The 15,933-nt window shown below is 40.9% G+C and overlaps 1 protein-coding gene across 1 annotated transcript in view; it reads right to left on the bottom strand.

Moving 5' to 3' along the window:
* The window catches only part of adgra2 (adhesion G protein-coupled receptor A2), a 67,445-nt gene that overhangs the window by 28,335 nt on the left and 23,177 nt on the right, over nucleotides 1-15,933 (bottom strand). Inside the window, exon 2 of the mRNA XM_041788426.1 lies at nucleotides 5,822-5,893. Coding sequence (XP_041644360.1) covers nucleotides 5,822-5,893 — 72 coding nt within the window. The remainder of the gene's footprint in view (nucleotides 1-5,821; nucleotides 5,894-15,933) is intronic.

Below are 15,933 nucleotides of genomic sequence, written 5' to 3' on the forward strand. Positions count from 1 at the left end.
GCTAGATTTAATGACAACTCAATTCAAGAAAAGTTATGAGGGAGTTGTGATAAGTCTTTTAAAGACAAGACAGTCGGGAGCCAGCTCACATTTGAGAGACTGTTTCCCATTTTTCCATTTTAGTTGTTTTAAAGCTATAAAAAGGCAAAAAGGACCCAAATGAAGAGCCATTTGGTAACTGATAGACTGGCTATTACTTCTCAGTTAAGCCAAATAAAAAGTATCACAAAAAAACCCACCATACGAGGCATGCTTTTGTCTACCAACAGAACACTGCTGATCATGTCAGATGACGTGGTGTTCTCAAGCAGCAACCTCCAGCCCTGAAGAATGAAGTCAATGTGGAAGTGCCAAAAAATTGCAATACGGTGAGTGTCCACTTGAGGCTGGCTGCAGGAACACTGCAGGTCAACAGCACATGTTAAAAAGCTGTTTTTTACACTAGAAATAAACTGGTTTACAGTCTGGTTCAAAAAACGAAACGTGTCTCATTAGCTAGTGTCTTCATGTCCTCTCACAGTATTGGGAATTTTTTTTTGAACCACAATCATTTTGATTGTATTTAGGAAAAACCTCACTGTGCACTCTTTGGCAGGTCTCATTTGATTGACAGATAGCTTGACAGGCAGACGCTACCACCAGAAGGCTAGCTTTAGTGTTAGCTAAGCTGACAGGAAGTCAAGCTCAATGGGCAGGCTCTTGTCTACCGTTAGGTTGATCCAAAGTTTAGTTGAGACAGCAATTTTAGTATGGAGGCCGCCACGGATTGGCTTCAGAAGCAGTTTGAGTCCACCTATTGTAAATAAGCAGCTGATCTCACACAGGCCTTGTCCAATTTCTTCTACAGCCTATGGCTGTTCTTCATGCGTACTAACATGCATTGCAACTACACGACCAACCTGGATGGAGGTATCCCAGGCTACCTCTGTATGCAGTCCAAGCTATCGTATATCAAATCCCCTTTAGTACGCATTGAGGTGCGGTCACACATAGTACAAAGCATTAAACCAACGTAGTAAGTTCATTTTTGGACTGATAAGGTGGCACAATTGTCCACTGTAAAGTTGTTTGCATTTTTAGTTCACCATTAAAGTTTGCCACTTACTAACTTATTTGTGGAATGTTTATGTGATCAGCTAAGAAGGTCCAATAGGAGCTGGCTATAAGGGAGCAGATTACCTACTAGAATCTGCTTGTTTAGTCCAACTAAACAGCCAAATCGAGCTAGCCTGACTCAACTGTGGATGTAAACATAATGATTGACTCACATGCTGACAAATACCCAGGGCTGCATCAGAAGTATAACTCAAAAATAAGGTGCTGAAGGGATCCTTTGAGGCGCTCTTGTTGACAAAGTCTATCATGCTGCCAACACCTTGAGCCTCTAACCACAGCCTTACTCCTGCCTTTCAGACCTGTCCACTGCACGCACCCTGCTGCTCCCTTATCCATCATCATCGCTGCCCTCTGCTCTCCTCTCTCTGCTCCCTCTCTCCCTGTACGGCAAGCAGACCTGGTAATGAGGGCCCCTTGTGCCCTGCCTGCTTGCCTGCCTGTCCTGTGTCCCATGGTGCAGTGGGGCCCAGTTGGACAAGAGCCAGACTACCTCGGTCCTCTTTGCTCATTATTCTCATTACCTCGCCTCAAATCAGCGCAGGACAGGCTGCTGGGATCTGTCCGCAACTCATAAAGGTCCCGGCTCGTTAGTGGAGCTGCCAGCGTCAGCTCCCATCAGAGAGGGCAAGAACAGAGGTGGAGGTGCCTTTAGGCGTGCCTGAAGGTGTCTTCTCTAACAAAATGCCAGGTATGATTCAACTGGTGTTTTATCCCAAAGAAAAGCTGGAACAAAATGAGGTATTCCAGGATCTAAATGTAGCTGTTGGATGGTAAAGCCCATTTAAAAGAGCTGCAAAAACACAGTAGTCCAGTTAGAGGGCAAAACAAACAAGGCTAAATTGCTCCTCTGCACTTGGGTGGTTTGGCAGGTTATGAAGGCAACAGTGGCTTTGAGGAGGTTTGTCCCAATGAAAGGGCTAACTGTGTAGATTGCTGCACTGTCTGGCCAAGGCCGGGAGGAGGGTGGGAGTTTTATTCTCTGACAAACAACAGCAGATCAGACAGCGTTCAGCATTACATAGACATCTGTGGGTGTGAGTGTTCGCCTGCTGAGAAGGGCCTGGAAATGACGGGACATGAGGCAAAGGTGCCCTAAGGAAACAGAGTTACGGTACACAGATGCAAGACGGACAGAGAGTGAGAGTGCATGCGCAGCCAGGGAGCAGTGTTTATCCTCGGCACATAGGGGAAGAAATGCAGTGTAATTCCCTGATGTGTGTTTACTCAGCCCTAGTGGGCCGGCCTTTGATTACAGCACTGACCACAGAATATGAGTAACTGCTCACTACCGCTGCAAATGACAAGCACATGTAGACGACACACTGGAAACAATGAGACGACCTGGAGAGTAATGGCTGCCTGACAAGACCAAACAAAAACTGAAAATGCAACCTAAAACAGTGCAAAAGTCCAAATCTTGACTGTTTTCATTCCCTTCAAACCTTTCCCTCACTGAATTTTAATGCTGCATTTTCACATCAGACAGCAATTTTAACCATGAGCTCAGATGTAATTATAAGCTGTGTAAGGCTCAATTAAAGGTCGAAAACGTCAGCGTGAGCGAGCAGACCTCCACCACTGTGTGTGTCAGAGAGCCAGCAGAGGTTGAGGCAGAGGAGTGAAATGAGGCCTGCATGATTTACGTTATGTCCTCTCCTTACACCAGACGACCACATCCCTCTCTGTGTGGAGAAAATTAGTGTGTGTTTGTAGTCCTTTCTGTCTTTTTCCCAGGTCTTTTACTGATGAACCTCAAGGAAAGCTCCACCCTGCATCCCCCCTGCTAGTTTTATCACTGCTGCAGCCACAAGGGCCAGCTAGTGGGTGAGCTCAGGTTACCCGACCCGGCGACCCCACGCCGCTACAGGGAATCTTGTCCGCACATACAAAAATAAGCAACATTGGCTCATTTTACATCAAACGCTTTAAACTACAGGTCTGCTTTTGCTTTATTTTACTATAAGATATTCTCTAAAGTCGTTTCTGTTTACAGGATTTGGTTTTGTCTCTTCCTGTAAACAGATTTATAAGCGTCTCTGGTTCAAGAGAAGAAGACTATAGAATTATGCACCCAGGGTGTTCTCATACCAGGCGTAAAAACAGCAATTCAGCAGATTTTGCTTTTGTTCTTGACTGGCTCATCTGGTGTGAGCTCCAGCAGGTAGCTCCTAATAAGCTAACAACTGCAGCTAATTACCATATATATTTTCTTCTTTTCTTTCAACATTTTTTGAGAAGCTTGTTAGCGTCATGGGTGGCAGCTCCGAGAGGCATGTGGAACTAATATACCTTCAAAATACACATCCTCCTGCTCCAAGAAAATAAGTATGTCTACCAGACTACAGTATCCAGATTGAAGCTGCGCCATGTGTGTTGTTAGCTACCGGGACGCTATAAAGCTTTACTGGCATGCTCTGTAAAACCCAACACCTTCTGGTGGGAAAAAAGCATGTAAGATGTGATTCTCACACCAGAGTTACAGAGACAAGCATGCTAGACAGCAGCACAAAGTGGTATACTCATATCATTTTCCTTAGTGCATGCTACTAGCTTGCTAATCAGTGACTTAAATCCAACACAACTCTGTCTCTCCATCTATCTATCCACGAAGGTGTAGACGCTGTTCGTTTTACAACAGATTATTTCCCACGCTCCTTTTAATATGCAAGGCCATCCAGAATATAGCCTGGGTTGTGTCAATCCTCCATCAAGCCTGATGGTGCACTCAGGCAGGTCACTTGTCACAGCTACACCTTTCTTCAGCCTTGGTTATTGGCCCAAACATCCCTACAAGTTCTGCACAGTACTGTACATGTACATACTCAAGTATTAAAAAGTTAACAGCACTTAATAACAGTAGTGTCATTCAAAACTGCACACTACCGTTTTTCACTAACAGGAAGTATGCTTTAACCACGTCTTTTTTTTTCTTCTATTTGTTTTTGATAGCAAATCACAGATGTAAGGAAATTATCATCTAAATGTGTCTGCTATTTCCACCAACTTTTAAATTCACCCTTGTTATCAGTTATTTTTATAACCATGCTCATATGGGGCTTTTCCATTAAATTGGGCAGCTTGGCTCTCCTTGATCGGACTTGGCATGGCAGCCCAGTGTGGCAGGGGACTTTTCCTCCACAACTGAGCTACCTGTTTAAGGGCGTGTCAAGAGCTGAAAGTGAAAGCTGAAATTAGATAGCTGTGCTACATTAAGAGTTGTTTTGTTCCTCCAGAGGAAGAAGAAGCTCCCACTATTTCCACTTTAAAGTTTTTTCTATAAGTAATTTCAAAGTTTGGTGCAGCAGCTGCAACCTAAACTCATCTGTGAAGCATCCTCAAATGATGAACCGCTGGGACGTCACCCCAGCGTGCTTTGACGTGGGGCGGTCCAGAGCGGGACCATTCTAGGCATGGCTTGTAATGGCCAAGCTAGTGATGGAAAAGTAAGCCAGCTTGGTTTTGATTGGCGTGGCCAAAAGTCACAGTGGGCATCCCCAACAGAGGCCCACTCTCAGTTGAGAATAGTTCAACTTTTGGAACAGCGCGGCTGTTAAAAAAATCGGGAATACCTTTGATATTAGCTTTGGAAACAGCAGAGCCCTTGCAGTAAAGGTGGGAAAATGGTGACTATGGACACAGGCCTTAAATATGATTTATACAGGCTAAAAACCCTTTTCTAGTGCTTGATCTATATTACACCGTTCTACATTACAGTGTCAGTGTAAAAAAAAGATAAAGAGTACAAAACATCTCCCTTTAGATAAAACTTGAAAAATATAAAGTCAGTGAAGGTTAGAGTTAGGGTGGATTACACTGTAATTGAAGGGACAGTGGATGGAGTTGGACAACTAGTCATGGGTGCCCTGCAGCACAACTATTTGTGACCTATTTCCTCATCTGTGGGATACTCTGCACATTTTGCACTGATTATATTTCTTATTTATTAGCTGTTCATAGATTTCTGTATCTTTAATTGCAATATTCTGAATAACAGCAACAGCTTGATTTCCCCTTGGGACTGAATGAAGTTTTTCTGGTTTTGAGTCTGATTCGGAAAACCAACAATGTCACCCTTATGGGGGTGCTAGTGGCTAGTCAGGGTATCACCAAAGTCTTGAGGATTCATGGGGATCTAACTGTCTTCAGCATGTTTTATGGCAGTCCATCCACTAGTTAGCTCTTTTATTAGAACAGGTCATGTATGTAATAAAACATGCTGCTAGTATTACTAATAAAGGGTGCTTCCACCTTCTTTTCTTTCTGTTTGTCCCCATTCATTTATATTTCCCCAGATATTATCCTGTCTATCAGCTGTCTAACACTCCATTTAAAGAGATAACACTGCTACTAAGAAGGTCTAGACTCTCTGTGAAGTCCAGGCAAAGCTGCCAGCACACACCTCATCCAAAATATCTCCCTTATCTTGTCCAGTGGAGTAGGGCTTACCTGATAATGAAGGGCTGAGGTGTAATTATGTGAACTTTTCAACATAACTCTGTGATAGCCAGTGTGAGTGTATCATCCTCCCTGCTGGACCAAAGCCCATGATTGAATAGCAGAGCACAGAGCTGCTTAGATCTCAATGATATCCTGTCTGTATGTCTCACAGGCCTTGAGGCAAGCTAGAATAACAGCTTGTACATCATGTAAAGAAGCATGACATTGCAGGATGGTAATAATAGGATAATAAACAGTGGCAACTCACAGTTTCTCCAAAGCAAAAAGTCCACTGAAGGATCCATTTTTCAGGACTCTGATTTTGTTGTGGCTCAGTATCCTATAAGAGAGAAACACCAGAGTTAAAAACTTTGCCATCTTAGCCTTCACTGCTGAGAAAAAGTTCAGGTTTAGCCAAAAGCAGAATGAGAGGATCACAAGTGTAAGATGAAAGTCAACTGAAATGTCCTGCCGATGCTGTGAGGAGATTATCCTGACCAGAGACGTTAGCTTAAGATGTTTTCAATTAATGCTAAAGACGGAATAGGACATCAAGATTAGGAGGGAAGCTGTAATCTTGATAACCATTCTGCATACATTTTTACATCAAAAGGATGTCTCTCCACATCAAACGAATGGCGGCACAGGCCATGTTAATTAGCCTTCTCCCCATTGGACAATCATTTGGCTTGTAGGGCTCTTATCAGACTAGAGGGCAGACGACCTGAGGACATACTGGAAGTGAGGGTGAGATTGTTTGGTCTGACAGCGCTTCATGGAAAGTGAATATTCACAGAAGGCAGTTTACTCTGAGGGACTGGCCTTAATAGAGGCCAATGCTGTTTTCTAACCAGGCTGTACACGTCTCATTCTGCTGTAAACTTGGACCTTTTAATATCAGACCCTTTAAGGACTCTGTAAATTTGTATCCGCAAGGAGGGGGGATAAGAAACCTGTTTCCATGTTATATATCCGTGCTTAATAGGAGGCTGGAGCCCACAGGTGTCAAACCTAATCTAACATACAACTACAATCAGGGGAAGAGGAATATTCAAACACAGGAAAACAGCCCTAATAATAAAGTCAACATGGTGGTGGTTTAACCTCTTTTTTTTAGCAGTGATGTAAACTTAAAGAGTTTTGTGTCACTGCTGGTAGAGGTCAGAGGTCAAACAGGCTTAAAAATAAATCCCCTCTAAGTAACAGTCTGACTGTTGTTCTTCTTTAACAACTACTGGAAAACTGACTTTTCTTATCAGTGGAATCTTAAGAAACTACCAACCATCCATTAATCCATCCATCTATTCATCAGTCAATCTATTCATCATCCATTTAACCATCAGTACATCCAACTATTCATCCATCCATCCATCCATCCTTCATTTGATCCATCTATTCATCAATCTTCAAATTCATCCATCCATCCATCCACCAATCTTTGGATCCATCCATCCATCTTTGAATTCATTCATCCATCCATCCATCTTTGAATCCATCCATCCATCCATCCATCCCTTCTTTTGATCCATCTATCATCCATCTTTGGATCCATCCATCCATCTTTGAATCCATCCATCCATCCATCCATCCCTTCTTTGGATCCATCTATCATCCATCTTTGGATCCATCTGTCCAACCATCCATCCATCCATCCATCCTTGGATCCATCCATCCATCTTTGAATCCATCCATCCATCCATCCATCCATCCATCCATCCATCCTTCCATCCAGCCATCTTTGAATCCTCCATCCATCCATCCATCCATCCAGCCATCTTTGAATCCATCCATCCATCCATCCATCCATCCATCCATCCATCTTTGAATCCATCTGTCCATCCATCCATCCATCCATCCATCCATCCATCCATCCATCCATTCATCCATCCATCCTTGGATCCATCCATCCATCTTTGAATCCATCCATCCATCCATCCATCCTTCCATCCAGCCATCTTTGAATCCATCCATCCATCCATCCATCCATCTTTGAATCATCCATCCATCCATCCATCCATCCATCCAGTTTGCAGTTCAGGAAGTTTGATTTCCCAGCTTTACATTGGTTGGATTCAGTTCAGGTTGGATGAGTAGGCCAAGGCCTATGTTAATAACTAAATGCCTGTTTGAATCTTGTATCTTGTGTTATTAAGCAGGCACCACAGTATCTTTGATACCTCTGTGCTTAAGTGCCTCAAAGACATTTGAGAAAGAAAGTGTATCCCATTTTAGTGTTCAGCCCCTCCAAAACTGAATATCCTGTTTGGTACTGCAGATTACCAGCAGACATGGTTCAATGTTTCCACAATACTGTGTCCACTCCTTGGACTCCACAGACCTGCCCATATCCCCTCAGCAGGAGCTCAGGGCGCAACAGGCCAGAGGCCCTGCTCTAGCGACAGCCCGGCATCATTAACACACCCTTCAGCTTCCCATCATCCTCGCTGCTACCACATGGTGCTTAATGGGCTGTGGGCGACATTAAGTGTGTTCTTAATCGAGAGAGCGGAGCTGTGTGAGCGCCTTTAAAAGAGGGAGCGGACTGTGAACACTTGAGATTTACAGATTCAGCAGCAGCAGCAGTGGCAGTACCCCCAACTCCACCCACCCCCACCCTCCTGTTTCCTGCCACATCAATAAAAATGCAGCCCTCAGCTCAGCACCTTCCAGCTCACTTAATGACCAGATTTAACCATCCAGTCTTAGTATTCAGAGACAAACAGGCCCGACTGACTTCACTGACTTTCCTGACAATACCAGAATAGAAAAGTTGGTGCAAAAGCAAACAAAAGGTGAAATCAAATCCTCTTCCCAAGACATAATAAACATTTCCTCCCATTATCTTCCTCCTATTATCGTCCAAAATTAGAACCGGAGATGTGTTTTTAAACTGCAATCAAGAGACGGGTGCTGCTTTAATGATAATGACTATAATACGGAAAGTGAAACTTCTGATTGTTTTACTTTGGATTCAAACCAAATCATCTACTGCCATGCTGGGCTGTGAAAATGTGCCACTCGGCTTAATTATAAAATCCAAAATCTCCAATTCTGAAGGCTCAAAAGTTGAAATAATCCCAGATCAGAGTTTGTTTCTAGCTTTAGGGGAAAACATGTCATGTTCACAAATCATCTGTTAACTGTGGAAATAAATCAGTTATTAAAGAGGCTTTTTTAAATCTAAGTTGACGTCAGACGAGAGTCATTGCCCTCGTGATTTAGCCCATATTTGAACCTACAACTCGTGAACCATAGGGTCTCTCTCCTCTCTCTGGGCACAGTATCTCTCTTATAACTGGATGCAGACCCCGAGATGAAAGCTGCAGAAGATCCGGAACTGCCTGAATAATTCAATACAGATAGGAGAGGAGAAAGTCACATCTGGCAAAAGAAGCAAGCCGTTTAATTCAACACAGACAGTTTAGATACAGATAGAGCCTTTTTGACTCTGCTTACCATGCAGAAATGGAGCTACTTGTCGGAGGGCTTTGCATATTTTTGGCTTTGTGTTGTGTGCATGTATGTGCATGCATGGACTATAAAAAGTCAAATCTCTGCTCCTGTTTTTGTCTTTTAGTAAAGAAGAATCCATTAGATTTATTATAAGCCACCTTTACCTTAGAAGTTAGGACAAGGATCTTATTTAAAGATATTGTAAGAAAGAATATGGAAAGAAATTCCAAAGGGGCAAGCAAGTTTTACTTGCTAATGTAAGTAGCTAGTTCATCACAAGACATTTAAGTAAAATAGGCAAAAACTAGAAAAGCACTCGAAGAGCGCAGACCTCTGCCATTAGCCCTATCTCCCAATAGTAAAGAATCCTTTCAAAAATTCCTAGATAGAGACGGTGATCTGGATCAGACCCAAAATCTAATCAGTTCTTTCTTATGCCATTTCTGACATTTCCTGAAAATTGCATCAAAATCTGCCAACAACTTTTTGAGTTATGTTGCCAACAAAATAACAAACAAACTAACTAACAAACAAACTAACAAACAAACCCTGCCAGTCACATAACCTCCTTGGCGGAAGTAACTAATAACAAATATTCTTACTAACAAGCAATTCGGACCTTTTTTCTGCTTTTTCTGTCTTAACTAACTCTGCCAAATGATTGAAGTTTTTTGATGATTAATCTGAGAATTTCTTTAGTAAATAGCTACGAATGCCCCTGTTTTTAAATACCCCTTTTTTGCATTATTTAAGACTTCTTTTACTTTGGTTTGAATTTTCACTGCCTTAAGGCCAGCTGAGACTGCACAATTTTGTTGATCTTTCATGATGGCACCATGTCAGACTATGCTGCAAAACTCTTGTCCTGTCTCTGCCAACAGTCTGGCTACACTACAAGAGTGATCCTGAACGCTCATCATATGCTTATTGTCTCCACGACTGCACGACTTTGTGTGAGTTTACAGGTCGTAAGAGTGTCTCTCTTAGCAATAACAGAAGCATAATTGATTATGTCAAACTATAAGAGTGTTTGTTGTTCATCAGCCCTGACATTTGATGATGATGTGCCATGATGAAGTCAGGCCAAAATCTGGCTACCTTTGTGTAGTCTGACAGCCTTTAAAGTCCCTGTAAAGTGATACAAAAAAATCTTTATTTCAGGTGTGTTGTATGACAGGTCACTGTGATATGAACCACAAGGCCAAATTTGAGTTATGAAAAACATCTCTAAGTTTATAAATTAAGCTTCAAAATTATGAAATTTGAATGTGAAATCTGCTCTAGGATGGTGTGGGCGTGTCTGTTAAATGAGCTGAAGCCACACCCACTCAAGAGAAATACAATCCTCTCAAATAAAAAAGAAAATACTTCTGACCAAAGTGCAGCTCATAGATATAGAAGTTGGGGATTAGATTTACTGTTTTCTGGCACAAATCTCTCTGTTATACTTTTCAAGGCCACTGTGGCTGATAGATTTGGGAAATTTACCTCACAATAAACAAAATCAGTGTATGTAGCTGGCTGTTAACTCCCAATGCAGGCAGAAACATCAGCTAAGAACATACTGTACTGAGATGAAGTGCCTGATGATTTTATATCATTGTAGTGTTAGGGGGCAGGGTCATTCCCATCAAGAACATTTCTTTCATGGGCTATGTTTACTCTGCTCAAATAAAACCCAGCCAGGAAAGAGGTGAACAACTTCATAAGACTCTAAATAAAAAATTTAGTCGCACAAAGATCTGTGTTTCACATGTTTATAGCAACCTTATTCCAATATACCTAGTATGTTAAGGGACAAAGTTTGAATTTCACTTAATGGGGACTTTAAACTACAGGTAACTGACTTCTTGTTTGGATACAAAATTGATTTTGGAAAAGAAAACTTTGAACTGATGGAAGATTATGACATTAACTAAACCATAAACCAGAACTTGCTATGGACTGAAAAGGAAAAAGATGATTTGCAGATTATTTTGAATGTCCGCTGAGATGTCTGGGAGTCTTTTTAAGTAAGATGAAGCATTATGGACTTAGTTTACATCAATGTGGCTGTAGGGAGACATCTAATAAATCACGATTTAAAAAACCTCTAATGATACACAAGTTATGAATCTTAATTCATTGTGTTTAATGCATTAATGCTTACAGTGCTAGTCTTATTATATCTGGATTTGTCAGTAAAATTAAGCTTTTACTGTAATGAGATTTTCTTTTTACTTGCTAAGATTTAACTTTTTGCATTGTCAGTCTTCAGTTTGCATGGATCAGTGTGTCTATGCTACAAAAAGTTGTGATTTGGGAATTTCCTCTATTGAACTTGCACAGATGGGCATCAGTTTAGCTTATTTGATAGAACAGGCATCCTTATATAAAGGCTGACTTTCTTGAGGCACTTGTCGCAGGTTCGAATCTGGATCCTGGTGGTGCTTGGTGCATCTTTCTCCCCCAGCCAATCAAAAAAGTCAAAAGGCCCCAAAATAATCTTTGAAAAATAAAATAACAGATTTGTTCGTTTATCTTCTGTATGCGTGCATGTTTGATGAAAAATGAATTCACATGTGCTGCCCATCCTATCACAAAAATTCTCATTTGTCTCAAGTTAGGAAATTTCAACACATAATATTTTGATTATCTTTGCTACTTTGTGCACCAGGACATGAAAGCTGATTTCCACAAATAAACAAATCCCACAAAATGACTTAACAGAAACCCTCCCACAGACAACAAAAGGGGCAGATTTCCAGGAACGCGGGGGAGTTTAGCAGAGGCCGCTCACTACTGTATAATCCTAAAAGCCTGATGTTTGGAGCACAGTCGTAGTGAAGGACATTGTTCTTTCATAAACAATACAGAGAGTACAACTTGGAGGAAAAGAGAGAGAGCGAGGCATAGCTCTGTAAACAGACAGAAATAGTCGACGTTCCCATCAGGCTAAACAGGAAACCCAGCCAATTAGCTGTTTATTCAGAACCCGGTTTGAGAGGTCAGGGGTTGCAGAGAGAGCACTTCCTGCTCATGCACACAGATGCAGGCGTGTTCAGAGCCAGGTGACAGCTGAGGCAGACAAGGGTGCAGCCTTCATCATGTACACAAAGGTTAACAGGGATTTACAAGCAGAGAAGATAAGTAGCTTCTTAATTATGGGAGTCCAAGCAACTTAGATGCCTAACGTCATATTTCTGAGACTCTACTGCACACGAGCGGCTTCTCTCCCCTCGTTTTAAGTGACAGATCAGATGGTAAATTGAGTTAAGCTGCCTTCAAGGGCACTAAACTGTATAATACATTGACAGTGTGTTAATCAAGTCCAGACTCTGGATGGTATCTCTCATTCACTTAACCCTTTCAGACCACAAAGCCCTTTAAGAAATCACACAGGCTAATTGAATCCATCTCAAATCTATGTCAAAAAAGGGCCACATGTCAGGCTCCAGAGTCCCATTCAGCCATTTCATGTAATTCATTTACACGAGGATCAAAAGGCAGGAGGTCATATGAAAGAGGCAGGTCAGACAGAAACACAGACTCCAGCCCAGCACATGTGTACTCATGTTCAAGGGGTTGAATGGGGTCAATACAACAATAGCACATATGGTAGGAACACATATGTATTAACACAGCTTCTCTTCATGCTCAGCTTTGGTTTTTATTAACACTTGTGTTGTTTGTATTAAGGCGTTCCCCTTTTTCAATGATAAGCACAATAGTACCTGTATCATGTTTTGTCCTGTGCCGTTTGTGTGAAGGGAGGCCGACTCACTAGCTGTGAACCCAATCTACCAACGACTACGAACAGTTTCCTTACCTCATAATATGATATAATACCATAAGACATAATATACAGGAAAAGGATACAATATGATCTAATCAGATGCAATGCTATACAGTACAGTATGATACACTATTACACAACATGATACAGTCAGAAAAAACAGTTAAGATAGAAACAGTAGAATATAATATGATGCAATAAGAAAAAATAATAATACAATATGATATGATACAATATGATTTAATGTGATGAGAAACAATATTACACGATACTCTATGATCCTGTATAATATTGTGCTGTAAGATATGATATGAAGAGATACAGCATGATGTAATCTGATGTTCTGTGGAACAATATGAAACAATATTCAAGGATACATTATGATATAATAAGATAAGATTTGATAAGAAACGATAGGATGTGATGCTATGTGATGATATACTATAAAATATCATATGATGTGATACCACACATCAAGAAACAATAAGAACAAAATTAGATACAATAAATGGCGTATGATAAGTTACGATATGTTACATTACATTACAAGAAAGTGCAATGGGATGCAATTCTATATGGCTTTATACAACATTATACAACAGGATGTAATGTAGTGTGGTTTGAGAGGATGCAATTTGACCAGATGTGATGCTTTATGATTTGGTATGTAACCATACCATGCCAGACCATACCAGACCAGACCAGACCAGACCATATCATTGCATACAATACCATACCATACCAGACCAGACCATGCCATGCCATGCCATACCATACCACACCATACCATACCATACTAGACCATGCCAGACCAGAGCAGACCAGACCATATCACACCACAGCATAGCATAGTATAGCACAGCAAACCATACCATAGCAAACCCTTCTACACTGTACGATATCACACTATATCATACCATGCAATACCATACAGTACCATACAGTATCATACCTTAACATGCCACAATGTCCAACCATACCATAGGAGCTCAGTGATGTAGGTGGGGGCCAAGCCATTTAGTGCTTTACAAACAAACAGGAGGACTCTGAAATTGATTCTGTAGGTGACAGGTAGCCAGTGCAGGGAAGAGAGAATGAGTGTGATGTGATCTGTCTTTTTTGACCTTGTGAGGATTCTTGCTGCTGCGTTTTGGATGAGTTGGAGCCGGGATAGACAGGAGTGCATGATGCCAAAATATAGTGAATTACAGTAATCGAGACGGGATGAAATGAGTGCGTGGATAATTTTTTCTAAGTTGAAGGTGCAAAGAATCGGTCTGAGTTTGGAGATAACACGGAGCTGCATGAAATAACCTTAACTACATGATTGATTTGTCAAGTTTTAAACCTGAATCGAATATGACACCAAGATTTTTTGCATGTGGTTTTACAGAGAGGGATAGTGGACCAAGATGAGATGAGATACTGTCAGTGAGACGCTGTGGGCCAAATATGATTCTCTTATTATTATTATCAGCATAGCATTGACACAATATGACATGATACAATCAGATAAGATTCCGTAACAAACTCTAGGGTGTGATGTGATGCAACACTATTTGATAACTTGTGATATAATGTGGAACAAATGCTGGGATTTGAAACAGCACAACATGATAAAAAATACATGATCGGATAAAATACAGTTGCATAATATACTATACAATGCCATGCTATGTGATTTAACATGATGCACTGTGATGCAATTCAATACTATATGATATGAAAGGATATGATACAATGTGATGTTATCTGATACAGGACAGCATGAGCTGTCCATGGGTATCATATTCTATATGATACCCATGATATTAATGCTATCATGATTCTTCAATAAATACTAAAGTCCAAAAATCATGAGACATCACAACATCTAATTTACCAGATAAAAACACCCCTTAAAATGTAAAGAGCACCAATAGTTTACTTTGCACAATCAGCACTTTTCCACAATCAGGTGTCATAACTTCATTTAACTGCTGTCTGACTTATCCCTTCATCTTCTTTTTTATCTTCCCGTCTTCTTCATCTCTGGCCAGTTATCTTCTGTTTTTTATCGCCCTCATTTATGTCACAGGCCTCACTGTGAGGAGTCACGATGTGGTGACAGGGTGAGTCAGAGTTATCTGTTTTAAATTATACCATCAATATTGACATCAGCAGTTCCTTTATTATATCCCATGAGTCAGGAGAAAGATACAGAGCAGTATCAAACTTTCCTAGCACCCCTTTTCTTAAACAGCTTAATGTCTGCCTGAGGAAAATTATCCTTTGTTTGTCTCTGAATGAAACCATAAGTAGAAAATTTGCACACTCTTTTTTATGGAGTTTATTTCTGTTCTGTATTAAAATTAATAATCTGGACCTGAACATGGGCTCAGAAAATATTTTACAACAATTTACTTGATTGCAGTAGTTAAGGGCCACATTTTCCATGGTAAAATAACTTCAGGTAATTGAGCTTTTCAGCATATTTCTGATTAAAACCTCTAAAAAAAACCTTTCTTATCTGTCTGATGCATTGCATTACACAGTAAGGGCATTAAAATGGGTACAGATACCATAAAGATAATATTCTTTCCAAACTTAAAAAAAACTTCATTGCTGAAGACTTCAATCCAAAAACTGCTAACCAAGCCAACTTTAGAGACACTCATTTGGACAAAGTTTGGATTTATAGGAGCATAATTAAAGGAATACTGTGTGTATGTGGTTGTATTTGAATTCCTTTCATATGTCATTAGAGAGGGCAGTAGTTCAGTGATAGTTCAGGGCTTCTTTAGTGCCAGACAGCGTGTGAAGAAGAACTAAAAAGCATACAAAGAGTCTTGTCTCGTAAACCACAGCCGCTCCTCCCTGCGCCGTGCCACTCACTTTGTTGGTTTGCTCAATTTGCTTCCTAAAGCCACAAAGCCTTTGACGGCCACGCAGGGGCATGACAGCATGTCGCAGATCCTATTTGCTCTCTGATTTACTTCTGCTCTCCCTCTCTGATTAACACATGTGTATGTCAGCTGGGTTAAAGTACATGTCTGTGTGTACCTGTGTGTACTGTAACTGTCAAAGGTTGCATGCTTCCTACAGCTGCTTTTGGTTTTGGGTCATTGTCGGCCAGTCATTTCACAGAGAATCATCTCTGTGGTGGAGCTGAA

The sequence above is a fragment of the Cheilinus undulatus genome, linkage group 5, assembly GCF_018320785.1.
Source record: "Cheilinus undulatus linkage group 5, ASM1832078v1, whole genome shotgun sequence".
Classification (NCBI taxonomy): Eukaryota; Metazoa; Chordata; class Actinopteri; order Labriformes; family Labridae; genus Cheilinus; species Cheilinus undulatus.